General features: G+C 40.4%; 1 protein-coding gene across 1 annotated transcript; it reads left to right on the top strand.

Annotated features, from left to right (window-relative positions):
* Positions 1 to 300: 300 nt before the first annotated feature.
* On the top strand, positions 301 to 27,358 carry cers3a (ceramide synthase 3a). Its single transcript, XM_030048526.1, has 11 exons — positions 301 to 444; positions 10,118 to 10,300; positions 12,315 to 12,432; positions 14,184 to 14,302; positions 14,423 to 14,480; positions 15,088 to 15,138; positions 17,350 to 17,442; positions 18,801 to 18,929; positions 20,084 to 20,190; positions 21,415 to 21,568; positions 26,866 to 27,358. The coding sequence occupies exons 2-11, from the start codon at positions 10,128 to 10,130 to the stop codon at positions 27,052 to 27,054; spliced, it is 1,191 nt and encodes a 396-aa protein (XP_029904386.1). The 5' UTR covers positions 301 to 444; positions 10,118 to 10,127; the 3' UTR covers positions 27,055 to 27,358.
* Positions 27,359 to 27,657: the final 299 nt, after the last annotated feature.

Here is a 27,657-nt window from a genome sequence, read left to right as displayed (position 1 = left end):
TATAAATTCCTATCAACCTGTTAGTTCTTCTCTGTGTCGGCACACCTCCTACCCCCATTATATTTCCCCTGGAATGCTTGTTTTGTTGGAGAACACTTTTGTACTTTATCAGGAACACAATGCAAACAAGGTTATGGGAATCCCTCGAGGGCAGAGAGAGAGGGAGAGAGAAAAAAAAAAGTTTGTTTAATGTGTGTGTGTCATGGCAATCCACTACCTACTACCTGGAGGGGGGGGGGGGCTCCCAGGTAATTGTGGCTGAGCTGGGTGTGACCCTAAAGAATGTCAAACAAAGAGAGAGTGGCTGCCTGCCTGCTGTGGAGGGAGAAAGAGGATTTTGCCATTCGTGTTAATTTCCCACAGCAAACACAGGCTCAGCAGTCACCTGGCGTGGAGAGAGCACACCTTACCTGCTACAGCCGGCGCAGCACTCACTGTGGAAAGGTAAGCCTGGGTTTTCCTACGACCTTGGAACTCGTTCGCTCAAATCCACCCTTCTTGCTTTTGTTTTTAGCTCGGATCTGAATGACAGATCCCAGGTTTTTCTGGGCCCCGGCTTGTGTTATGAATTTATTTTCCAGTGGTGAAAATAAGCGCTGAAGGCTGCCTGAAGCTAAAAGAGAGAGAGATGTATGAGCTGAGATCTTACAGTGAGTGAAGTTTGCTCCCAGGCTCTGTGAGCTTTGTCATGGCTGAGTTGGGATGAATAACGCCTCTGTTCTCAGAGAAGATCAATGCAGTGAGAACAAAGCTCCCCTAAGATCCAGGTTGTGCAGTTCTGCCCTCCTATTGAAAGCGAAAGGTCTGGATTAATAAGATTTTTTTTAAAAAAATGTTGCACTCTGTCTGGCTTGGTTACATCGTTCCTATTGCTGGGTGACTTTCATGCAGTCAGCAGCTATCTAGAAACATAATTATAACTGCCAAATCTCATGTCACTGCAACTGCTGGCTTAATAAGAGCCCTGTCACAGTGTGGTGATTACATGTTCAACAATATGTTCAGTGATATTTTTAAAAAGTGATTTCAAGTTCTTTTTTCCACACCCTCATATGTGTTAGTGAAGTTTGAGGTCATGGAGAACAGTTCCCTTATATTAAGTCCTTGACAATTGCAGGCTTTTTTTTTTTTTTTTTTGGTGGTGGTGGTGGGGGGGTTCTGGTTGGTGAGTAATGGGTTTTAATGCATTACTCATGAGTCTTTTATTCTTCGTTTGACCTTTTTCATAACAAGCGCATGACTTCACCTGAAAGTTGTTGAAAATAATGTCAGGTTTAATCCTATTTGACTCTTCTTTATGTTTTTGGAGTTTAGTTCCCCAGCGATTATTCTGTACGTGCCAAATTTTTGATAACACGTTTCCTTTACTCCTGTGCATAATCATTAAATAGGCTCCTGACTCCACATTGCACGCTACCTTCTCCCCCCCCCCCCACCCCTCATCATTCACCTCAAAGACCAGAAAGACGTTGTTTGCGCCGCTGCCATGCCGACCCACATGGGAGAAATGTTTTTCACTCAGACAGAGCTGATTAAAAATACGGGCACAGCTAAAGTTTATGCTGATGTACTGTAGGTGAGGAGAATCGGAGACGCTGAAGGGTGAAGCCAGACACTCTGCAGGCCCAACATGTTTTGTCATGCACGCCACTCTGAGTGAATTCCCACTGGATTTCAATAGAAACTCTTATATTGTGGCAACAAAAAAGATGCTCCCTAAAGAGCAGGCCATCAGTGCTAAAAAGGACTGTGTCCCTCCATGACTGTGACATTGTTTGGACACTATAATGCCGTCTCTGCTTAGTGGTCTTTCTGCTTTTTTTTTTTTTTTTTTTTTTTTGGCCTGCCAGAAAAATGATTATTTAAACACTAACTATTATGCAAACAAGGGGTCTACAGTTTGCCTGTCATTTAGCATGCATAATGATAATAATAATCAGTAATAGCTATGTGTATTCATGGCTCACTTGTGAAAACAACATGCTTCATACAATGAAAAAATATGCAAATGCAGAAGTAAACAAATGTGACCAAAAATAATAACAACAAAATGAGTTTGTGTAAAAACAAGAGTGCTTCTTGCAAAAATCTCACATGCATAGGTAAGTGACTGTAGTGCTGATGATAGATTTTACTAGGTTTGGTCCCACCGTCTCTGATAGAGCGCACAGACCGGCCTGTGTGTTCCTCTGAGGGGTAAAAAAGCTGAGTCAGGCTGAGTGTGTGTGTGTGTGTGTCTCTGTGTGGGGGAGCGAATGTGCTGACACAAGCTTTGACATCAACATGGCCCTAACATAAGGCGCACGTCCCAAAGCAAAACACCTAAGCGTTACAGTAACACACGTGAAGTTACTGAAATGCATCACCAGGCTGCATGAAGGCATTTGCCAACAGCAAGCTCAAGCTGGCTTTGTGGTTGTACCTGCGTCGGCTGACTCCATCCAGGTTGCCTACATTTTCAAAGTAAAACACAAACACTGTTATACAATACTGTTATACAAATCATGTCAACATCTGCAATAGAGTTTGATAGCAGAAATCATCTTAGCTGTCGAAAAAATCAAGGTCAAACATCAGGTTGTGCTTGTCACTCCTGCAGCTTTCTAGACTCAACATTTCACACTGACATTCAAAATCATACAGGCAGAAATCCATCGTAGAAAAAACAAAATACTAATTTCTTTGCTCTAGTGGCCTAGATAGCCCAGAATGCAATGCAGCTGCAAGACATGCTTTGGGTAAGGGGCAGGGCCGTGATCATAGGCATGTTTTACCTGCAGCTGAATGATCCCAGTTTGGCCACCACTGTGCAGACGAGCGTTTAGGATCAAACGAAAATAAAAAGAACAATAGTAAAAGAAACTGGCAAACTGAGATTGAAATCTCAGCTTTCTGAAAAAGTCAGAATTCTGAGGATAAAGTCATTTTCTGAGTATACAGTCCGAATTTTGAGTTTAAAATCAGAATTCTAAAAAAAAAAGTTGTGATCCCGAGATTAAAATCAGAATTCTGGAGACAAATATTGTATCGCATTTCATCTCAACATAAAGGGGAATTTTCCATTAACTGGCTGCTTGGTCATTATTTCTTTTCAACAAAATGTGCTGCTGCTGACTTCAGGTTTTGTGCTCCTTAAACCAGGTTATGAATTTTGTATGGTAGCCATGGATACAGGTGGTTTGTGAATGGCAGCACCTATAACTAGCTTTGTGAAGCTCCGTTTTTTTTTTCTTCTTTCTTTCTTGTTGATGTTCAGTGGTGTAATCTTTGAGTTTGTTTGAGCAACTCTTCCATCAAGTGTCCATCCTTCAGTTTCTATACCTTGACTTGCCTATATACCTGCTTTTGTTAAAAAAAGAAAAAAAAAAGTTGTTGCTTTTATGCTGCCTTAATGGTGCAATAAATAGTGAGGGACACTGGTGCTTTTCTATTACTGTCACCACGGGAGAGAAAGTATCCACCGAGTCTTCAGCACACACACACACACACACACACACACACACTACCTGCCCCTCTGGCATCCCAATTCAGTGTTAGAGGGAATACTAACAGTCCTATTTGTCCTCTTGTTGTTTTGGATCTTGGGAATGAGTGGGAGATTGAACAACTTGGCTTACATCAGCGCTTGATAGGAGGAGTGAATAGGCTTCTTGTCATCCTGAGTCAGCCCAGTGCCCCTATACATGTTATTGACTGTTCCAGCAGGAGTGTTTTACCTCCCAACAGAGGACAAACACACACACACACACACACACTACAAATTGGCTCCATTATTAACTGTTTTGTACCTTGATGTGTTGCTAGGCTGCAGGCCAGACTCTCCCTGTCAGTTTCTCTGTGGTGTGTTTCTTTCTGTTTAATCCCCCCCTCCCCCTCCCCTTTCCTCTCTCATTCTCTCGCCCTCTGTGCCTATGTGGATGTGTGTGTGTGGACTGTTAAACTAGGCGTGGACGCTATCTGGAGAAAGAGGGAGGGACCGCTGGGTCAATATTTGTTTTGGAAATAAAAAACTTCATGTACACTTACACGGAGTGTCCTCAACTGCAGCCTGCGTGGCTGCGGGACTGCAGGCTCCTCGCTCCATCTCCCCGTCATAGAAGATCAATTATAACATGTTCAATAGCCATTTGTCAGCACTAACTTGTTATTATACGTGAGCAGTTGCAGTGTTTTTCACAATGGAAGGTTAGAAGGTTAATGTGACTCATACAGGGCCTGATTTAGATTGTGCAGTGTCCTCATGGAGGATTCTGGGTGTGCCTTTGCTTACACAGAGGTTTAATCAAAACGTTTTTTTTTCTTCCCACCGGTTAAGGATGAGAATCCCATGTCAAGTCAGACTACAGTCTTTTCTCCTTCCAGAGTCTTTGTGGCAAAGCGTTACCTTTAAAATTGCATTATGCAAGATTTTTATGTAAAAATCCACCCATCTTATCAGCCTAAATCACAAAGTGGAGCTTCAGTGGAGAAGATGGTACAGTCTTCTCCACTGAAGCTCCACTTTGTCCCTACTAAACGAGTAATTGTGGTAGATTCACCCTGTTCATGAGATGAGATGAGGGATCTTTTGCTTCTCTGAATCCTTTAGCACAAAGAGATGAGGCTTGTTAAACATGAGCATGCCCACAAGACATGACTTCTGGGTGCTGATTTGAATACTATTTGCTGTAAATTCAATTTTGCACACACAAATACTGAATTTACCGCAACCCCTGAGACATCGATTGTACAAAGCAATTAAATCTGATAAAATCTGAAGTGAGTTAGGGTATTTTGCATTTTTGTCTCCTCAGGAGTCACTAAGTATTTTTATATCAAAAACTAAAATGGTGTATAAATGTCTTACTCATCTGTTTCTACACCAGTCATTGACAAAGCACTCTCATGTAGCGTATGAATGAGCCTCTCTGGAGTGTTTTTGCTGATTGAACTAAAACTTTGTTATCCATCTGCTAGATTAATGCTGCCTTTTCTTATTTTCCATGAATTTGTTCTTGTGCATCTGACATCCTATTCATAACAAGTAGCGTCTTTGGCGGGACTATTCAACTTGCGGCCCGTGGCCCAGATACGGCCCTTTGGATTTTTTTCTGTGGCCTAGGGGTATGTTGGAGTACTGCAGGAGGTACATGAGTTTTTTTTTTTTTTTTTTTAAAGTAATTTAAAAAATATCAGTCATGCATAATTCTTCAAAAAGTAGCCTATGCTATAAGTTCAATAAAAATGTAAATTTAAGTTGATAAACTGCATTTTATATTCAGTTTTCTCTCCGGGTTTCCCAAAGGTGTTAAGTGTGTGTGTTTGTGAGTTAAATCTGCTGGACAAGCCAGAGGAAAAACCCAGAAAACGGATATGTGTTTGAAATGTAGCAGCAGTACAGCTAAAAACAAGAAGAAGTGAAAAAGAAGCAAAAACAGAGCTGGAAAAATCTCCTTAGTGTCAGGTTGTTGTTTCAGACACTGATGGAGCTGGGCTGGACCTCTTTATTTACAATTGTTTTCCTACCTTTTTTTTTTTTTTTTTTGCACCAGTCTGGGGATGCTTGGCTCAAAAAATATTTGAGAGAGGTTCAAATTTTTCACAACATTTGGGAGCCACTCAGATGAATACTGTTCATTCTGTCTTCTACCTTTACGGAAGTGGAGCTGTCAGAAAAACACTACGTCTTCTTGGTTTTTCAATTTGCACTTTTGCCCGTGTGTAACTAGCTTCGTAGCCCTATCTGCCCTAATTTGTATGGACTGGCTGCTGTCTGGAATTGGTTTTTATGATACTATTAAAGTGGAAGAAAAGAGATGCACATGGTTTCATTTATTTCATGTAGATCTATTAACATTACACTGTGAGAGTAACAATTACCTGTAGCCATTCCTTGACAAATCACTCTGCCTGGCCCATGGAGCCCAAGTGAATTTCCTGTTCGGCCCACTTGCTGCTGCACCTGAATAGCCCTGCTCTGTGGTGTTGATGACACCTGGAAAGCAACACAAAGCCATGTGTCCCAGTGCGGCAGTATATTGCTGCCATGCCAGAAAGATGAAAACAGATCAGTTTCATCATCATTTTATAATCACAACATTTCCTTGTTGTAACCAGATGTTTTTCATGTAATAGTAAGATTTTCGTGTTATAATGAGATCTCTTCTTGTCATTATGACATACATCACGTACAACAAGAAACTTCTCATAACAATATACGATTTATCTCGTTATAAAATGTTTATTGTTATATCGAGATAACCTATTGTTCTAATTATAATGAGAAAACCTGTATTGTTATAACATGATACATTTCACATTACAGTGAGATAATTGGGCACTTGGCCATTCTCAGTGCACTGGCATCACCATGGCCCAAAATAGGGATGTACCCTGTTTTGCACTGTTTCTATCAAGCCATTCTAACAAGCCATTCTTGCTTCTGTGTATACACTTTAAAATCCCTCTTAGTGTTGGCCTATGCATACTTATCACAGCATCATCCATCGTGCTCAATAACAGTGGAATCTGGCTGTCTCAGCCCAGTGTAATGACCCATGCCTCACTTTGCCGGTTCTTCATATCTGCTCCAGCTTCCTCATAGCTTGGTGTTCACCTTTCATCAGTATACAGCCACAGTATGTAGATACAGACTGTGTAACAAAGCTCTCTTTGTTTACTTTTTCTGTTTAAATAAACCCTTGTGTACTTTATGTGCAGTCATACGTGGAACACAGCACTCATTGCACTGGGTTTATAAAAAGAAAAGGCTTCTACTGATGTCGGATATTTTATGATGTTGCTTTCCCCTGCTATTGGCTTGTTCACTGCTTGCTTAATTCTTTAGCAAATAAATCTGGATTTTAACTGGAAATCGAGTCTTAATATAGAGTTCTGGTGAAACAAAGCCGACTCTACAGCTGTACACAGATTACTAGTTAATTATGTTGTCTTGCAAATTTGCGTACATTTGCATATGTAATGAGATACGGCAGATTCGCTTTTAAAGACATTTTTGTCACCTATCTCCTCCTGCAGTTTTTATGCTACAAAGACATTCCATATGTTAAACCATGTGGAATTATTTGTACTTTGATGCTATTATTTGTTATTGATACTCCTTTTTCTTGTGAGTTATTAATGTTTTATCTAATCAGTCATTTAAGCCCCATCCACTCCCACTTTACTGATAACACATTGACTGTATACAATAGAAAACCTTTTCAAATGTCTAAATGCTCAGTATGGCATGCTGATGAAACATGCACACTTTCATATTGATGGCATGTATGGTTTACGAGTTATTAAATACAATACATGCAATGAATCCCCATCCACTCCCTTTGTATTTATACGTCAAAAACTCTGTGCAGTAGAAACTCCACTCAAATGTCTAAATGCTCAGTAGGACATGCTGAGCAAAGGTCACACTCTCATATTGATGGCATGTATGGCCAAAGACTTATGAAATACATGGAAGTCAATGAAGTCCCACCCACGCCCATTGTGTTTATGCATTGAACACTGTGTACAATAGAAAATCCATTCAAATTTTTGAATACTCAGTAGGACATGCTGATCAAATATGCGCACTCTCATAATGATGACGTATGATTTATGAGTTATGAAATACATGGAAATCAGTGAAGCCCCACTCACACCCATTGTATTTATAAGTGAGCAACTTTATACAGTGAAAACACCATTCACCTTTTTAAATGCTCAGTACGACATGCTGATCAAACATGCTCACTCTCGCAATGATAAATAAATAAATGCAAAACTAATCAGCTTATCAGCTGGCAGCAGTCACACACATTTTCTTCAGGAAATGCTGCTTTTCTCGTTACAAATGAAACAGCGCAAGTTCACGCACAAAACAGACCGCAGAAGTCTGATGCTGCTTCAAGTGCTGCTTCTTTATTAGGAAGACATCACAAAACCACAGTTATCAGCAGAGACATTATGAGAGCAATTCAAACACTACTAGGTTGCTTAACCACAATAGTACACACAATGCACTGCATACAGAACATTATGTCCTCACCTCCTCATGGAAGGACCACACTGATGGGTAACTTAAAACTCAAATATTGTGTATTTATTACATGTACAGCCTATAACCCTCTCCACATGGATTCACACGTGTGCTATTGCCCATTATACGAGTTACATGTTCAACATTCAGTGCCACCTTCAGCATCTTCCACCTGTCGCATTAATGCAGCATCTTCCAGGGCTGATGTGCAGCTTCTGTCTGTGGGCTCCCATCATCCCCTGGTGGTTTAACTATCCAGGCCAAACGATGGCTTCCATCATTTTGCACCCAAGCAAGAAAAAAGTAAAAAATTCTGTTGTGTATGGGTTTTTTCATGACATTGGCTGTGTGCATAGCTGTTACAGCCTGCCACACAACAACTGAAGGCCATAATAACACCACACACACAAGCGCTGATAGCTGTGCTGCTATCCTCTTTTTTTCTCCATTAAAACATATGAGACTTCCTGGTAGAACAACATAAGTGAACTTATTAAAAGGAGAAATGTATTATATTACGATGAATGGTATATAAAAGAAAAGTTTCTTGTTATTGTGTGATAAGTTAGTATGTCATTATAACATGAAAATATCTTGTTGTAAAGAGAAAACATCTTGTTATAACAAGAGACTGTTCTCATATACATTTTCTTTTTTTGGTTTGTCAGCTATACGCTGCCATAGTCCCAGGCAGTGACAGACAGTAGTCAGAGATATTCCCTAAAAATCCCTCAACACCCTGTCTGGCTGATGCTGCTCATCTATGATGGAAAGGAGGCATGTTACCTGGAGGAACATGGGAGGAATCCTGGCAATGTGACGTGGCTCTGCAAATCAAGTCTCAAGTCTCTGAGGGTCAAACAAGTCAAGTGTCAAGTCTTTGAGGGTGAACTCTGAGTCAAGTGTCAAGTCTTCGAGGGTGAAGTCCGAGTCACGTCTCAAGTCTTTGAGGGTCAAAGTCCTACCAGAAGATAAATGAAGAAGAGTTGTTGCCAAATTAAATAAATTAAGCTAAAGTCCACAAAAGTTTTTTTCTTTTCTTCAAATGAGATATTCTCATATACAATTTGCAACAACTGATAACTTTTTTTTATTTTAACATGAAAGATGGTGACAACCTCGTTTGGTAGGTCCACTGCTGCTGCACTGTCCATGTTTGTACTGTTGCTGCTGCTTGTGTGGTCCCATGTGTGCAGGGAGGTGACACAGTCAGGATCAATATGGTAACATGAAGGTGTGGACATTTTGTAGGAGCGGCCTCATAACCGCAGAGTGCCACTGCGACCGATGGAGTATTAAAACCAGCTTAAACACCACAGTGAGGCGCTTAGGGCAAAGTCTAAATTGGCGCAGGGTGAACGCTGCATCGTGGAACTGAGTCCATGATGGACTTTAAAGGACCATACCGGTGATTTTGCATTTTTAGCCTGGTGACAAAATGTACACAAATGTACTAATCTACACTTCACATTCCTGCTAAATCTTTTCCCGAAGCAAACACTTCAATTTTAGATTGCCAATATTATTTTCCTGACCTTTTATTCAGCCTTTCCATTCATTCCACTATGATATGAAAATGAACTTTCAGAGACTTCAAACGTTCTTCACCCCAGTATTCCACATTAGTTTTCCTGAAAGCAGCAGCACTGTTGTGTTTTGATGACTTGAAATTGGAGGGAAACTGTCTCTCCATTATGAAATAGTCCCAGGCTAAACCAATTATCAGTTCCATGGTTTATGAATGGTAACGTTTTTATTAGCCACAGAAGCAGAACATTATAAGGTGGGTGTTTCAACCAACATCATGATTTGCAAAATGGTTTGTTGCAATGTAAAATGGGGATAAATTGTAGTAAATGGACCGGATACTGAAAATCACTGGTATGGCCCTTTAATCTTGTGTTGACACCTTGCCGGAAAATTCAATTTGATGGATGAGCCCTTTGGGATCAGTCTGCTGCCCTCTTTCTCTTTCAAGATTATTTGCTGTGTTTTGTTGTGCAAACACAGGAGTAATCGTGAGCGCTGCGTCGTAATGGGAAGTGAGCATCAACCATCTTACCTGTGCTTGTGTTTGTGTGACCCTGTGTCCTCTTCTAGGGTGGAAGGGATGTTTGAGACGCTGTATGAGTGGTTCTGGTGGGACCGAATCTGGCTGCCGGTCAACCTGACGTGGGCGGACCTGGAGGACAGGGAGGGATGGGTCTACGCCAAAGCCTCGCATCTCTATGTGACCATCCCCTATGCAGTAGCCTTCTTAGTCATCAGATATCTGTTTGAGAAGTAAGATCCTCATGCCGCACACCTCCTGTCACCCACACGTGGTGGTACTACAGCTAAATCATTCTCTGTTAAAGCATTCATTTCAAATTCAATTCAAACCACTTTATTTAAATTGCCCCTCGGGGATAAATAAAGCGGTTTGAACTGAATTTGAATTGAATTGAACTGATCAGTTAAGGGAAATTAGCTTCACAGTTCAGTGATTTTTAAACTCAGTTATCCCGATATTCTCTACTGAAGTGAGTTTTAAGTGTAACTGAGTACCGGTACCAGTACCAGAGTAAAGCGAAGGCTGTCATACCAAAAATACAGTATTTATTTGAAAATAATTACCAGTTAATGCATGAAACTAAAGCAAGCGCCAGGCAGAATACACTACAGGGGTGCAACTGGACAATAAAGAGGTGAGTATGAGGTTTTACCTGAGGGACAGCACACACACCGCATGATGACCTTATCCAAACAGGACATGACTGACAACACAGATCAGGAAGTCACACTATCAGTGTGTTTACTGGAATCAAATTGCAACTGTAAGACTGTACCACTTGCACACACACAATTTAGGGCAAATTTATGTACACCAACAGTAAGGTCCCTGTGGGGCCCCCCTGCTTGACTGCCCCAGCCACCCGCATTAACCCTTTCCATAAACGACAGGCCCATACTGTAAGGGTAGATGAAGATGTTGACACAACTATCAGTGTGTTTTTGCTGAGGGAAAATACAGTGGTTGGCTCTCAACTGGTTTCACAACATACAGCATAAACAAAGCACTGACATGTCAGTAATATCTGTTTGGCTTGAACTGATGTGGGTTTTTAAAAGCTGGTCCAGCAGAGGAAAGTGTGTCAGAGTGACAGTGTGTGTGGTGATTCCATGGGATCAAATCAAGTCGGACAGTCGCTGAATCCCATTACCGGGCGTCGGGTTCTGCCACTTGGTTTCCTGGTACCATGGTGTCAAGCTTACCCTGTGCTATCTGTATTTCTCATTTTTCATATTTATTATTTTCATCAGTATATCTTACATTTCTTACATTTCAACACTTAAACATCTTATATTCTCAGGCCACTTTATTGAATATACTTAGCCCTTATTGTATTTAGTGTTTATATTTCACATTTTTAGTCTCTATTGTATATACTTTTAATTTTAATTTTAATTTTAATTTTTTAATTTAATTTTAATTTATTTTTTGTTTTTATTGATGATGCTGCTGTAACGTGTGAATTTCCCAGTCTGGGATCAATAAAGTATACCTATCTATCTATCTATCTATCTATCTATCTATCTATCTATCTGAAGTGTGAAAAATAGACAGCTGTCTGACAGAGCAGGAACGTGACAGAGTTTAGTGTAAAGGAAGGGACAGAGCCTACAGGTGGGCTAGAGGAGGGTCGCTCTCTCTCTCTCTCTCTCTCTCTCTCTCTCTCTCACACACACACACACACACACACACGCACACGCACACGCACACGCACACGCACACTGTCCTGTCAGAGAGCCACGTTTATATTCACAGCCAAGAAAACCTCAGCTTGTTTTTGGCGCGTTTGCTAATGTTTGCTAACGTTACTAGCTAAAGCTTCCTAACCTTAACTAACAATAGCTAACGAGCTAACGATTAGCCTAGCACGCTAACGTTCTCACATGCAAATGTCCTGTTGGCCCTGATAAGTGGTGTGTGTGTATCTGGGACATGTAGGCAACACAAAACGTGACGCTGACACGGTTTCCTCTGGTGGACCAACAGGTCTGTTACACACTTTTGCATGATACCTGGTTATATAATTAAATATGTAACCAAATAAACTGTATGGTTATCATTTATAATGAATGGCCAGATATTGGTCCAACCTGCTGATCTGACACTAGTACCTACAGTGTCCTCTCCTTGCATGGCTGTTGTTGGAAGCTCTGCTAGAGGGACACAGCTGTCTGGTTACAGTTTAACCTGAGTGTGTGTGTGTGTGTGTGTGTGTTCACTGTGACTCACTATGCTCTGTCCCAGGCTGGTAGCAGCACCACTTGCAGCCTCTGCTGGGATCAAGCAGAAGGTCCATCTGAGAGCAGCGGACAGTCCCGTCCTGGAGCTGTACTACACGTCCCGGAGCAGAAACCCTGGTCAGGTAAACAGCGCCTCAGCCCCCCAGCCAGCCACACACTGCACGTCACCATGTAGACAACGCCACTGGTTTTCAAAGTGGCATCCAAGGACCCCCAGGGGCCCTTGAGGGTCTTCCAGAGGTTCCCCAGCAAAATGACAACTATTTTTATTTAATGTGATTTTTTTTTTTTGGTAATTTTTTTTTTTCCAATTTTTAGGTAATTTTCCCCTATTTTTTTCCTTTGCTATTTTTTTTAAACTTACTTTATCAGATTGTTTTTTACTTTTGTTTTTAAATTTATGTTCCTATGATTTTCTCCCATTTTTTCCAACTGTTCTTGTCATTTTTTGCAATTTTTTTATTTTTATCTAGGTTGAAGTAATTTTTCCCGTTTCTTTACTAATTCTTTACTTTTCTTTACTAGTTTTTGTTAGTTTATGTTTTCGGCTAATTTGCTCATCACCTTTTTTCCCCATGTTTTTGAAAGCCATCCGGTGAACTTGCCCAGATTTCAAAGCGAGACATCTCTACGACATAACAATATGTACTTGTGATTATTTTAATGTTTCATGATTAATGTTTTAATCTCACAACAATAATTTCAAATGGGGGTCCGGTGCTGGATGAGAGTCAGCTCATTAGTGTTGTGTTATTGTCAGTGTATTAAAGCTTGTGAATCAGTATTATGACCACAAGACACTGAACCCAGGATGATAATAATAGCACTGATTAGCTGTATAATCAGTATTTAATCAAACAAACCGCACCACATCTATCACATGAGAGGTGGACAGCACTGACAGGTTGATCTGATTTGGGACAGCACTGACCCATAAAGCATGCTCTCTTTCTGAGCTTATAACAGCTGTGACACAGACATTTTTAAGCAGGCCACAAATGTGTCCACCCACATATGACTCACTCCTGTGTGTGTGTGTGTGTGTGTGTGTGTGTGTGTGTGTGTGTGTGTGTGTGTGTACATGTATATCTGCCCCCGTCTTGTCTTCTCAAACCTACAATGCATACAGTGGGTCAAATTGACCCAGCACAGTGTCTTTGTGCAATATTTTATCAGTAAAAAACATTTTATTCCCTGTAAAAATGTCATCTTGGTATCACTACGCCAAGTCTTTGTAAAAGGGGGCAAAATGACCCCTTTTTTAATTTATGATGGATTTTTTTCCTCACCTGAATAATTTCATTTGAAAAACATTTCATTTCATCAATAGCACACAAGGAGCTGTGTGCTACAGTAAATAACCTGGGTCGCCTTGAGTCTGCCACCAAATCATGCAATACACAGCGTCTTGTGTTCTATTGCTTTTATACAACGGTTATGATTTTGCTGCAGTGGTATTGTTTTTATCTGAAATAAAATGCTGAATTAAAATTACGATTAGTACTGTCTTGTAGTGTACAGTCCTTATGGCTACTGTACTGCTGTTAGATATAGGACTTAGTAGCCTAATAACTGATGAATTTATTGAAGATTTAATTGATGACATCTTTTTAAATTGAACAAAAATTAGCAACAAAATGAACAAAGTTTAGTCATGAACACATTTGTGGATGATTAAGTTTAGTTTGTGAAGCTGGTTTAGGATCAAGACTTTAATTTTGATATTTCTACGCCCATAATATCCAGGAATCATATATAGCATTCTACCTATGTAACTATTTCTCTTAGGATCACATCATCTCTCTCTCTCTCTCTCTCTCTCTCTCTCTGTGTGTGTGTGTGTGTGTGTGTGTGTGCATCCACTCCTATCCAGGCAGACATTGATGGGCTGTCTAAGAAAAGCAGTTTATCAGTGAGGCAAGTGGAGCGCTGGTTCAGGAGAAGACGCAACCAGGACCGTCCGGGAGTCCTCAAGAAGTTCAGAGAGGCCAGGTCAAAACTCAGCCTGTGTGTGTGTGCGTGTGTGTGTGTGTGTGTGTATGTGTGTCTGCTGATAATACTGCATTGCCTCCAGTACTCACAGTCTATTTGTCTCCCCTGTGGCTCCTGCAGCTGGAGGTTTACCTTCTATCTGCTGGCTTTCTTTGGGGGAATAGTGGCACTTTATGATGTGAGTATATGTTTACAACATGAGTCCATCTAACACTGGCTGGGTGCTCATCCACAAACACGAGGTGTTCCTATTAAGTGACAACATCCCACAACAACCCACTGTAACTGCTGTTTTTCATTTTTTTTTTAAAACTGTTTTTCTGTTTGATGCAATAAAAGAGCAGCATATAGTCAAGGACAAAACCTGGGTAGCAGCCTGTGGAGAGCTCATCCAGCCACTGAGATTTGTACCATGAATATTTTAGTGCTGCTTTGCTCATACTGTGTCAACAGTGTGACACTTTGTCGGTAGCTATCTACTCTATTCACAAGTGATTAGAGGTGTAAATACAAATGAGATGTTGTTGTCAGACATGCAGATAAAGCATCAAGGGTGAAGTACTGGCTGTCATTTACTCATTATTACTACTTTAATGACTGAAGCAAATAGCAAATTATAACAGACATATAGCTCTCTCCCATTCACAATGCCTAATGTTTACATGTAGCAACTGAGAGGGAGTAGTGGATTTCTTTTAGTGGAGTCATGTTGTGGCATGAGGCAATGGGCAATGAGTAAAACCACAATGAACAATGTCTTGACTTTTGTCCCTGTGGTTTTTCAGAAAGAATGGTTTTATGACACGCGGGAGGTATGGACGGGTTTTCCAAAGCAGGTGTGTATTCAGAAGTGTTTGTGTGTTGTGTGTTTTCAGAATGACTTTGAACTTGGATTAGCATTTGGATTGCATTGTGCATTACAAACAGATTAAAGGCCTGCTGAGAGATAACCAGCAATAATGAAATAAATGTATTAGACAAATTGCATTGTGTTAAATAACGTCAGTGAAGACACTGGCCAACATTTTGGGTGATTGCTCTGATGTCCCTCGCTAACACTTCATCACTCTATGCTTAGTGATAGCAGATGCACTGATTATGAAAGGAGGCTGTGCATGCCATCAGATTACAATAGGAACCTTTGAAATGCTAAAGAAGTGGCCATGCCAAGACACACTATCAGCCAATCACTCTTTCAGATTTTGTGTAGATACTTTGATATTTTACAACATATCGCACAAGTAAGAAAGAAGCAAGAGCTCAAAGACAGCAATGCTTCAAGTGCCAGCAAAACAACTGTTAGTGTAGTGGACCACAGAATTTATACAGGTTAAAATCTAATGTCCTTTAAAATGGAAAGTACATGACAATACACACCAACTGAACATATCCTCTATTGTAAGTCATTGTAAGTTACTAGATAGTGTGACACTGAAGCTGTGTCTTTATTTCACTGCACCATGGAAACTTAAGTTACATCCTAATTAGTGGATCGGGGCCACGAACTTGTGTTGTGGCCTGCCATAGCAAACCAAATTAAATATATCATGCAAAATCAACAGTTTCTGAAGTAATGTTAATATCATCTGACGAAGGGTAGCTACAAAAACGCTTTAAGTGGCATTAAAAACAATTATAGAATTGTAAATGTCAAGCATTGACTACAAAGTAGGCATATAGTGATTAAAAGGATATATTAAAATGATTAATTTTTTGTTTACCTCAGTTAATACAGTATGAGCAATAGGGATATGGACCAGTTTAACCCTTATTTTCAACAGAGGAGCTAAAAGCTGTGTAATTCCATGCTGACACTTTACACCTGCTCTTACTGCTCTACATACAGTAGATGCAGACTATGCACTTATACAGAGTCTCCATCCAAGTAATGAAGTTGCAAAATATCTGAGTGCCAAACACACTTGAGGAGAAGGGCTGATGGCAGCATTTCTGTATGTATCTGCAGATTTGTGATTTTACGTTTTTAAGGAAAACAAAAATGCGAGTATAAGAATAAGTCATCATACAGACCAAAAGCATGTAATCTGTCAACGAGGACAGATTGCCGACACAAAACAAGCTGGATTTGTTCTTCCTCGAGCAAGTTTTCCCTCCTGTCAAACTGATACCCCATGACCATGTATTAGTCTACATTGGATCTATTTCAGTTGGTGCATCTTACATGTAATTTATTTTTCAATTCATGAAAAGCCACTACACTATTAATATATGAAAGGTCAGTGCATTTGAAAGATCAGTGCTGTGCTCAAGTGTTAGAACAGCATCCCAGAGCCAGAGATCCACCGGGGACACAAGTATGACTTTGATGTCACTTTATGGCCAAGTTGACCAGCACTGTGTGGTATTACTTTTACTATTCAGTTGCCATATAAAGCCTTCGGCCCCTCATTGTTTGTAAAATGTGTTTATCTTGCTCTGATTACTCAACTATCATGCACACACACCGTGCTTATTATGCCTTATAAAGCTTATGAGCACCACCCTGAGTGAAGTGTTACCATATATCCCTAACGGCTCTGTTTTCATGTAAATGTCCAGTTTTACAGCCACGCAGGCCCATAAAACACTGATAATTCTCACCTTGGATCCAAATGAAACAGCCCTCGTGTCCTTATTTAGAAATGGTGCTACATTTGAGTTGTTTTTATGAGGGGAGAAATGTGCATCTGGCTTGCATCCTGGTTGTGGTCTTTACTATGTAAAAAGAGACCCTCATCATAAAAGCAACTATGATGTCAGACAGCCTGGCACACATTGTGGTGGTAGGATTATGTATGGTTCCTGACCTACATTACCAAACAGTACTTGCCTTTGGAGGATGGCGCTGAATGGGAGGTGATAGCTCACAGTTGCACAATAGAGACATATAGAGTTCCTTCCTTCCAGCTAGAAGGCTCCAGACAAAGGGCACAGGCCTTAAGGGACAAATCTTTGTTTACAAGCTTGTTCTGTGTGACTGAGATTCACCATAGATTCAAGTTACATGCCCCCCCCCCCTCCTTTTCTTTCTCTCTTCCTCTCTCTAGTCCATGCTGGATTCCCAGTACTGGTATTATATCTTGGAGATGAGCTTCTATGGGTCCCTTCTCTTCAGCGTTGCCTTTGATGTGAAGAGGAAGGTGAGTGGCGGTTGCTGGAGGCCCAACATTGTTCAACTTGGCTGACTCTGCACTCCTAAGCCCATTAATTCCTCTTCTTCTCACATTAAAGGCCTGATATGAATTTCATTTTGCCATATAAATTTTAAGTGTTTGACTTCAACTTGGAAAAGAAGCATTTCTCAACTTGCATAACTCACTGTGGAAAAAAAAAAACATGAGTTCAGTTTTAGTTCAGTGCAAACAAACCCTTTCACAGCTTCTTAAAAAAACACTCATACACAAAAAACACACTCAAGTCCATTAAATACTGCAACATTTTATCCCTCATATAATGCCAGTCCTTTATCAAAGGCTTAGTCAGTCGTTTTGAGGGGAAAATATCATCAGTCAAATGACGGAAAATGGAAACTAAGCAAGTAATGGGCTGATGGTATTTCCACAGGGGTGACACTGTGCCATAATGGATTCGAGCTTTAAACACGTGTTACAGAGCAACAATTTAAAAGTCCTGCTTCATGATAAGCATGTCAAACCATCATACATTACAACAGGGCCTCTGAGAAAGCATACAAGCACAGTCTAAATGCTTGCTTACATTAATATATAAGGTTTGACTGATATGGGCCGACATGGCTTGGAGGTAGAGGGTCATTAGAGGGTCCTGGTTCGATCGCCGGCTCCTCCAGGGAGTGTCCAAGTGTCCTTGAGCAAGACGCTGAACCCCTAACCGCTGATGTAGGGCAGCTTGGCACCTTGTATGGTAGCTTCAGCCATCAGTGTGTGATTGTGTGTGTGAATGGGCGAATGTGAGGCAAAACACTGTAATGGTTGAGTGGTCAACTGACTACAAAGGCACTATAGAGACACAATCCATTTACCATATGTAATTTTGAAGGCCAGTGACAGAGTGTGCTGATCTGTGCTTATCATTTACCATGTATATTATCTACATACTGACAATATACTAAAACTAACAGCATTTACTTAACACTAACTGCCCCACTTAAAGGACCATACCAATGATTTTGCATGTTTAGTATAACATCAGCAAAGTGTATACACGTCACATTTCTGCTAATGCTTTCGCAAAGCAAGCAGTTGTATTTTAGAACACCGATATTTTTGCAGACTGACATCACTGGAGCTGTGAAGTAATATCCTTCCACGCCACACTGGAATCACGTCTGATTTACTACTACTTCTACTACTACTACTAATAATGATAAAACATGTTTAGTAGCTGTTTTCAGGGAGGACCCTCCATCACATTAGAGATCCACAACACTAACTGGAAGATATTTGATTTTTAGTAAAAAGCCAATATCGGCCCCAACTCATGCAAGCTGATGTCTTTTTGTTATTTCCCTCTCCTTCAGGACTTCAAGGAGCAAATCATTCACCACTTGGCCACTCTGGTCCTGCTGGGATTTTCCTGGTGTGTCAACTACATCCGCATAGGAACCCTGGTCATGCTGGTCCACGATGCCTCTGATGTTCTATTGGAGGTCAGTCAGGGTCACTCTGGGACTTAAACTGTACAAAACAGGGCCAAGAAATACAAACAAGAACATAACTTTGGGATGAAAGATAAGAAAGTGTAAAAAAAAAAAAAAAAAAAAAGTGGTGCTCAGGTGCTTTTTCTAGTCAAACCAGTTCCATTTCATGCTTCAAAAAGTGGGTTGAAAACAAAAAACACTGTGCATGTCCCACTTTGGTGAATTTAGTGCAGCATTATCTCCTTTGTGAGGTCCATCAGGCCTCCATTTTAGCTCTTCCAAACAACTGCCTTTTCCAGCCGGAGCTGCGTTTCCATCGCAGGAACTTTCCCCAGGGACTAGGAACTTTTGAGGAACTCAAAAGCACTATATTTCCACCACATTGACCAGGGTCTAAATTAAATTCTTGGGACACTATTTTACCCTGCAAAAAGAAGAAGTCCTTGCTCGGGGGGTGGTGCTTTCCAAAAGGACAGAAATTTGGGGGGTGGGGCTTGTAATGCAGAATATTTCTCGCAGCATTTTATTTCAAGTGCCATTTCTCTGCAGTCACAAACCAGTTTGGTATTTTGTTCATTGTTAACTGATGCAATGCTATTGTTACCCTAGCCAATAGCTAATGTTAGCTACATGCATAATATTAACCGCTAATTGTGGAGAATTATGGTTTTCATAAAGTAAGGGTTGGCCAAATCAATCAAAGAAAATGATATTGTGTTCATGTTATCACAGTTTTATTTTTTTTTCAACATGTTTTCCAGATATAACAGGCAGGCACACTGAACTGCAGGCTGCAGAGACTAGTGTGTGTACCCCTCATACAACTACAGACTCATTTGCATAATCTTTGCCGGTCTTTAGACCACGATGGAAGTGCAGACAGCAACAGGCTGAAGGAACCTTCCTTGAAAAGCACTCCCTGGAACCAAAGGTTCCTGGTACTTTGGGTGGAAACGTGGCTAATGTCTCTGTCACACAGCACGTGATGCTGTCAGGAAAGGCACATGTTTTGAGATGCTTTTCAAAATGGCCCGAGAATATGATATGCTTGAAAATGATTACTGAAAAACAATGAGATTTACGCAGCTTATTTAATTCAGTAACAGCTTGCCGTATGTTTTTGATTGTGCATAACTAACAACACAATTCCTCTTTTTTTTTAGTCGGCCAAGTTATTTAACTATGCCAAATGGGAGAAAACCTGCAACGCTCTTTTTGTTGTGTTTGCCATCGTATTTATGGTAACACGACTGATCATCTTCCCATTTTGGTAAGCCAATAAATTGTTTGTTTCTAACGATTTCAAATGAAACTATTTTTCAGCTATTTTCCTGCAATGACTTTTACAAGATGTCATGTCATTCTTCACACTAGTTGTCTCATTTAAATGCAGCTGACACTTTGATTATCAACCCAGCGTGACTGAAAGGTAGTGAGACATTTGCATTAGTCATTAGTGCATTAGTGTTAATATAGCACACACACATGAAATCCCGAGTTGTTTATATGAGCTCAATACATCTCTGTATTTTGCTTATGATTTACAAATTCAGCAAGCATTCTTTGAAATAGTGGTCACTTCAATTTTGAATTTATTTTGTTGAAAGTTTGAATTATGAAACTGAAATATTTGCCAAAAGCATAAGCAACCAAGCTTTTATTTTTTTTTATTTTTTTTTTTTTATCAGTTTTCAGGAAACATTGATTTTATTTTCTTTATTGATCTTCATTTCACTGGTTAGTGTTTGCTTTGGTGATTTAATTTAATTTAATTTAGTTTAATTTAATTTAATTTAATTTAATTTAATTTAATTTATAGAAGTCAGCCTTGAATAAATATCTTAACAAAAAAGGATTTTTTTTTTTGTATTAAGAACACTTATTTGTACTTTAGGATATTTACCTAATTAGCACTTTTACTGTTTACTGTTGTTAGCAACATATCTTTACTTTTATGTCAATATTATTTTTGATATTTTTTTATACCACTGAGCTCAGATGATGCAGAATACAAGTATAGTAAATTAGCCCTACACATTTATTTATTTTATCATTCATTTATAGTCCACACGTGTGTGCTAGTAATCATGCACACCACTGATAAAAAATTCTGTATGCCACTGTGCTAGTTCTGAAATCTCTTGGAAATACGATCACAGCTATTTTCTTTGCCTGTGCTTAAGTGACGTACATATTTACCTGAGGTTGTTTTCTTCGAAGAATCCCTGCTGACAGCATTATTATTCCAGCCAAACAAAGCTGTCACTGACAGTTTGGTGACACCGTGCCTCTCCTGTGGCTTGCATTTGCAAGAACAATGTATCAAAGAAAGCAGTATTCAGAGGATTAAAGTTCAGCTACTCTCTCATAATCTCACAGTATATGACTTGTATACTAATGCTCTGTTCAGCATGAACTAATTCACCCTAACACTTTTCCATTCACAAGAAGTTGGACATTTTCACCTGTAGTTGGTATGCTGACTGTGTTTCAGGCTGATCCACTGTACCTGGGTCTATCCTGTTGACCACTACCCCCCCTTCTTTGGTTACTACTTCTTCAACGTGATGCTGGTGATTCTTCTCTTCCTGCACATATTCTGGGCCTACCTCATCCTACGCATGGTCAGGAAATTCCTCTTTGGCACTGTAAGTCTCTCGATACTTTGAAAACAGTGATTTCAAGTAATTCATATTGAGCAGGTTTTTATGTGTTACCTGTATCTTGTGTCGGATAGTTTCTAATTTTGTCATTGGCTGACCAAATGGGACGTTGAGACACATAGGATGTGACAGCAGAAATTCTCCTAGTTTATGTGAAGCTGGCTTAGGCAGGTGCATGCAGACAGTGAAGGAATTCACAAAGTTTTGGGATGATTTACCTGTTGGTCAACTCACTACAGAAGCACAATGCCGTTAAGAAAAAGAAATTCTGCCCTGTTTTTCTGACTTAACAAGATAATCTCAGAACTGACCGATCTTATGTCCCACCCCCAAACCAGCCAGTGGTATCTTAGCAAACATTGGTCTCGGACATACATGTGTCTCGACAGACATGAATGAAGTTTCTGTAGATGTGTTCCTGTGGATGCAAGGCTAATTTAGCCTAGAATAGCCCATGTGACACATACAACTTCCAAGAGATGTACTGTAAAAAGAAGAAGGGCTGTTGCTTTGACCATGACATGTTTAGATTCAGCAGAGGACACTGAACCTTTTGATATATAACATGTTGCATGTTTTATTGAAACTGTGGGAATGACCACAGAAAGATAGTGGTCATTCCCACAGTTATTCCCACACTTTTCCAGCTCACTTTTCCACACTTTTCCAGCAGAAGCTAGTTTCTGCTGGAAAAGTGTCTCTGGGACAAAAAAAAAAAAAAAAAAAGAGAGGTCAAATTGCTCCTTGTATGGCTAGATTCAGCAGAAGATGCTGAAAATATAAATGTTTAAAATGTGTGTTTGCTTAAATCTGTGGGAGCAAACACACTGAGTTGCCTGAAGCACTGAATTTCACTTTATCTGTGGCTGAGCACAAACCCTGTCCGACCTAGCAACAGTAACTAAGGGGGGCAGGACTTCAAATTGGACAATTCTGGGCTAATTGTCACATTTATTCAGAAAAACAGGACTCATTTTTCCCCCATCAAAGTTTTCTCTGAATTCTGAAATAATTAACTCATTAATTCAGAAAAACAGGTGAATGCATCACGCTTCTGTAACTGACCCACTAGTGATGAGAGTGATGAGAGCAATGCTTTAGCAAACATGGTCAATGATAGTTTGACACAAACATTATTCTGACTGATGTCTTAGTAATAAAAAGGTCACTGGCATTTTTAAGTATATGGTGTGGTCTATAGTTTCACAAATAAAAGAAAAAAAAAGATTCTTGACTTTGGTCTCATTGTCCACCGCCTTTACTTTTTGAGGCCTATGGTAATTTATGGAAACATGCTTATTTTTTTACATCATATTTTGTGTAAATTTTATTATTTTATCTCTCACACAAAACAGTCACATTTTGCTGCAGATTATTTGATATTAGCTGCCATTTAACTCTAGAAGTTCTCATTTTCTTACATTTGAGGTAATGCCCTTTACCATAGGCCTCAAAAATCGTGCCATCGTTTGTCAAAAACTAGATTGTCTATAGGAGTTTTCCTAATTAATACCAATAATTTGAACCATTCCTATAATAATTTATGACATTTGGATGTTTTGAAAGAAGACATTTGGACAAAGGTTTGTCATCGACGTTGTCTCTGACTTTTGAGGCCAATGTTAACATGAAGCTTACTACACTATATAGACAAACATATTGGACCGCCTCCACATTACACCTAGAGGAGCTTTTCTGACCTCCCATTCTAAATCCATAGACACTGATATGGAGTTGGTCCCCCTTTACAGCTAGAACAGCTTCCACTCTTCTGGGAGGCTTTCTACCAGATTTTGGAGTGTGTCTGTGGGAAGTTTTGGCCCGTTCATCCAGAAGAGCATTTGTGAGGTCAAACACTGATGTTGGACCAGAGGGCCCGGCTCACAATCTCTGTTCTAGTTGATCCCAAAGGTGTTGGATGGGGTTGAGGTCAGGGCTCTGTGTGGGCCAGTCAAGTTCTTCCACACCAAACTCAGCCAGCCATGCCTTTATGGAGCTGCTTTGTGCACTGGGGCTCAGTCATGCTGGGACAGAAAAGGGCCTTCCTTCCCCAAACTGGTCCCACAAAGCTGGAAGCAGAGAATTGTCCAAAATGTCTCTGAGCTGAAGCATTAAGATTTCCCTTCACTGGAACTAAGGAGCCGAGGCCGAGCCCAGAAAAACCAGCCCATAGCGTTATCCCTCCTCCAAACTTTACAGTCGGCACAATGCAGTCAGGCAGGGAACCCAGACTCGTCCATCAGACCGCCACATAGAGAAGCGTGATTCCACCGCTCCAGAGTTCAGTGGCTGCGTGCTTTACACCGCTCCATCTGACACTTGGCGTTGTGCTTGGTGATGTAATGTTTGCATGCGGCTACTCGGCCATGGAAACCCATGCCATGAAGCTCCCGGCTCAGTTTCTGTGCTGATGTTGATGCCAGAGGAGGTTTGGAGCTCTGCAGTTATTGAGTTAGCAGAGCGTTGGCTACTTTTACGCACTATGAGCCTCGGCAGTCGGTGACCCCGCTCTGTAACTTTACGTGGTGCTGCCCCCTGCTGGCTGAGTTGCTGTGGTTCCTAAACACTTCTACTTTGCAATAATCCCACTTCCAGCTGATGGTAGAATATCTTGGAGGGAAGAAGCTTCACCAGCTGACTTGTTGCAGCGGTGGCTTCCTATTACATTACTATTACAGCACCATGCTGGAACTCAGTGAGCTCTTTAGAATGAGCCATTCTGTCACAAATGTTTGTAAAGGCAGACTGCATGGCTAGCTGCTGGATTTTATACACCTGTGGCAACAGGACTGAATGAAACACCTGAATTCAGCGATGAAGAGCTGTGGCCCAGTACTTTGGTCCAGATAGTGTATCAATCAGTATACTGCATGTTAAAGTGTTATCACAAGCACTGGGGACACATGGGTGATTTAAGTGTTTATATTCTCATCACACAATTGCTAATATAACCAATGATCATGGAATACAATCTTCCAAAAACTTGATTTACTTCTTTAAGAAGTGATCTCATGGCTTGACAGCAGTAAATCAAGGATGCAAGTCAGTGGAGTCTTTCAGGCTGCTGGGTAATGTGGATGGAGGATCACCAAAGCTCCAAGTCTCTTGAACTGATAGACATGTGTTTCATAAAATGAGTCCCATTAGTGTTCAGTTACCATCCACAGATGTTTACATTTTAATGAATAGGTTTTTTGAACCCAGACCTCATTAAAACAGTGTCTGGCATCATTTACAGTCACATCACTGATTGCTTTAGTAGTGAGTAACTTGTGCTGCATCCTCTCACAGGGTTCTGACACAGTCCAGTGGGGCATTCATTAAAAAAAAAAAAAAAAGCTGCTTTCTCATTTTTTTCACACATTTTTCCTCACCTGAATATTATTGCTTTATTATGCTTATTATTATGCTTTCTCTGTGACTGTACTGTGAGTTACTGTTTTCAAAAGGAAGATATATTGTGGTTCTGAAGACCATTAGACTTTGTTGAAGCCCAGTGAGAAGATGCAGCATGGTGGTATGTTAGAAACTGAACTGGGTATCACATAGAAAATGCACAGCAAGTAGTATTTCTGGGTCGTTCACCTTGCCAAGGCAACAGCCATACGAGGTCACTGATGTCTCAGTGTTGGGCAGAAGAGTTTGTTTACATCAGCTGAACTAATGTAAGCCTGATGCACCGTTAACGGATACACACTGCAAAAACGCAAAATCTTACCAAGATTATTTGTCTTATTTCAAGTCAAAAATGTCTTATTTCTAGTCAAAATATCTCATTACACTTAAAATAAGACATGATCACCTCAGAAGTAAATTGTTTTTAGACAATTTTCACTTGTTTCAAGTAAAAATTCACTTGAAACAAGTGAAAATTTGCTTGTTTCATTGGCAAAATTTGCCAGTGGAAAAAGTGAAAATTCACTGGAAATAAGTGAAAATTAGCTAGAAACAAGAAACAAATTTTGCCAATGAAATAAGCAAATTTTCACTTGTTTCAAGCAAATTTTCACTTGAAACAAGAGACAATTGTCTAAAAACAAGTTACTTCTGAGGTGATCATGTCTTATTTTAAGTGTAATGAGATATTTTGCTAGAAATAAGACATTTTTGACTTGAAATAAGACAAATAATCTTGGTAAGATTTTGAGTTTTTGCAGTGCATGTTCTGTTTTTACAAGAAAATGAATAGGAAAATTCTAAAAATAACTCTGATTTAACTCTGATTGAAATGCAAAAAAGTTAGGTGTAAGGAATAGTGTTATCCATTAATGTTATCCATTAACTTTGTTAACAACGCAGCTTATTAGGATTAGCTGACATCAAATAGCTTATCTTAACTTCAGCCTGAGATAGGCTATGAATTAACTTCTGATCAATTGTAATAACTTTAAGCAGTGCTCCAACGATTGTCATTCATTCATGTGTGAATTACCCCTACTGTACACACTCTGACTGTAACAAACCTGGCCATGTGCTTGTTTTGTCACAATGCAAATGTCAGTAAAGTTCTTTGGTTCCTCAGATGGCTGCTAGTAGGTCCACTGTGAATGCTAGAATTCCCTCTACAATGCCGATTCTACCCAGTTCAGTTTCTATGTTTCGTCACTACTATAACAACTGGTGGAGTTATGCTGTGCATGATTTTAAATGATGCCAGACGGCACTTTAATGAGGTGTGTCTTCATAAAAACAACTATTCTTTAAAGCCTCTCTTGCCCTTGCCAGCGTATTTGAGTTTCTCGTCTAAATGCCACCAATCATTCACTGCTTTGTTTTCACTCTAGTTGTGTCCATCTGCATACAGGCTGCGTCGGGCTGTGTACGACTCGCTTAGAAACAGCTTGCCTGGCTGCCAGACTCTGTTTCCACACTACACACAGACACACAGACACACACAAATACCCACAGTCACAACAGATTGTCGCAATTGGTACCTAATTATTTTTGTCATAGTGCTAAGAAATATATTTGTGGCAGGACAACACATTTGAGAGCCGTCTGCTCTGGAAAGGGAGTAAACATTATCATGGCAAGTTCAATGTCTCCTTGGTTTTTGATTTATAAAGTCCCGAAATCTTCCCTCATTGTTTGTTGCTGCGGCTCAGGTTTCAAATATGCTTTCAGGTGGACGTTTTGTTCTAGCCCTCAGCTATTGGCCACACCAGCTGCCTGCTGTTTTCACAAATGTCTGAACACCCACTTGCTTCCCCTTTCCTTCTCATCTCCCCCTCTCTTTCTCTACATCTGCTTCTCTCACCCTGTCGTCTTTTCTCTTGTTATAGTTGACCAGAGATGAGAGAAGCGACAATGAAGAGGAGGATGAGGAGGAGAGCAGCTCAATGGAGGACGAACAACAACAGCAGCACAAGCCTGCCAACGGATTAGGAGCTGATGAAAAGGAAGGCAAGAACGGCTGCTTTGGACACTTATCTCTGTCAGAAAACATCTGCCAATCAAAGACTGTGTACTGACTGACTCGTGGAGCCTCGTGCGCAAAGCACGGGGTGAGGATGTGAGAGGTAGAACAGCATCAAACACATTTCATCCCATATGGAAAGAGAAAATAAGGAAAACATTTGATTTATTACTTCAGAAGCTGGAATACGACCTAGCCCCCCCAAAAAAGCCCTGCTGTGCTCATCAGGGCCTCAGTGCTGCGAACAATGCACACATACAGAGAGAGAGAGACGAAGATGTTCTTGGCTCTTTTCTTTTACATCCAAACTCCTCTCAGTGTTGTCAGTGGCAGCGCTTCAGTTGAAGGCCCCGCAGGTCGAAAAAAGGCCGGCGAACCAAACAAGCAAACAAAACACAAAGCCTGATGTTTGTTCATCATCACGTCTAATTTGTTCCGTATTGTTTCTGAACCGCCGAGCGAGTGCGCCGTAGAACATTCCCCCAGCTGCTTCGCCTCAATGTTTCATCCATCAAGGCCTGCTGGCTTTTATATCAACTTTCTGCTGGCTCACAGGGGTTATTTATGGTCACTGGGAGACGAATGGGATCCAGTATCACCATGGACTTCTTCCAGATGATTGTGAAGGGGTGGGGGTGGGAGGGTATGGGGGGGGGGG

The sequence above is a fragment of the Myripristis murdjan genome, chromosome 3 (assembly GCF_902150065.1).
Source record: "Myripristis murdjan chromosome 3, fMyrMur1.1, whole genome shotgun sequence".
NCBI classification, from domain to species: Eukaryota; Metazoa; Chordata; class Actinopteri; order Holocentriformes; family Holocentridae; genus Myripristis; species Myripristis murdjan.
Note: the sequence above shows the minus strand (reverse complement) of the source record. Positions and strands in the feature narration are given on the sequence as shown.

Excerpts from the sequence above, each read along its gene's own strand:
- cers3a (XM_030048526.1), top strand. The coding sequence starts at position 10,128 with ATGTTTGAGACGCTGTATGAGTGGTTCTGGTGGGACCGAATCTGGCTG. Across the intron at positions 14,303-14,422 it reads AAGAAGTTCAGAGAGGCCAG|CTGGAGGTTTACCTTCTATC; the intron begins GTCAAAACTCAG and ends TGGCTCCTGCAG. Across the intron at positions 21,569-26,865 it reads GGAAATTCCTCTTTGGCACT|TTGACCAGAGATGAGAGAAG; the intron begins GTAAGTCTCTCG and ends CTCTTGTTATAG.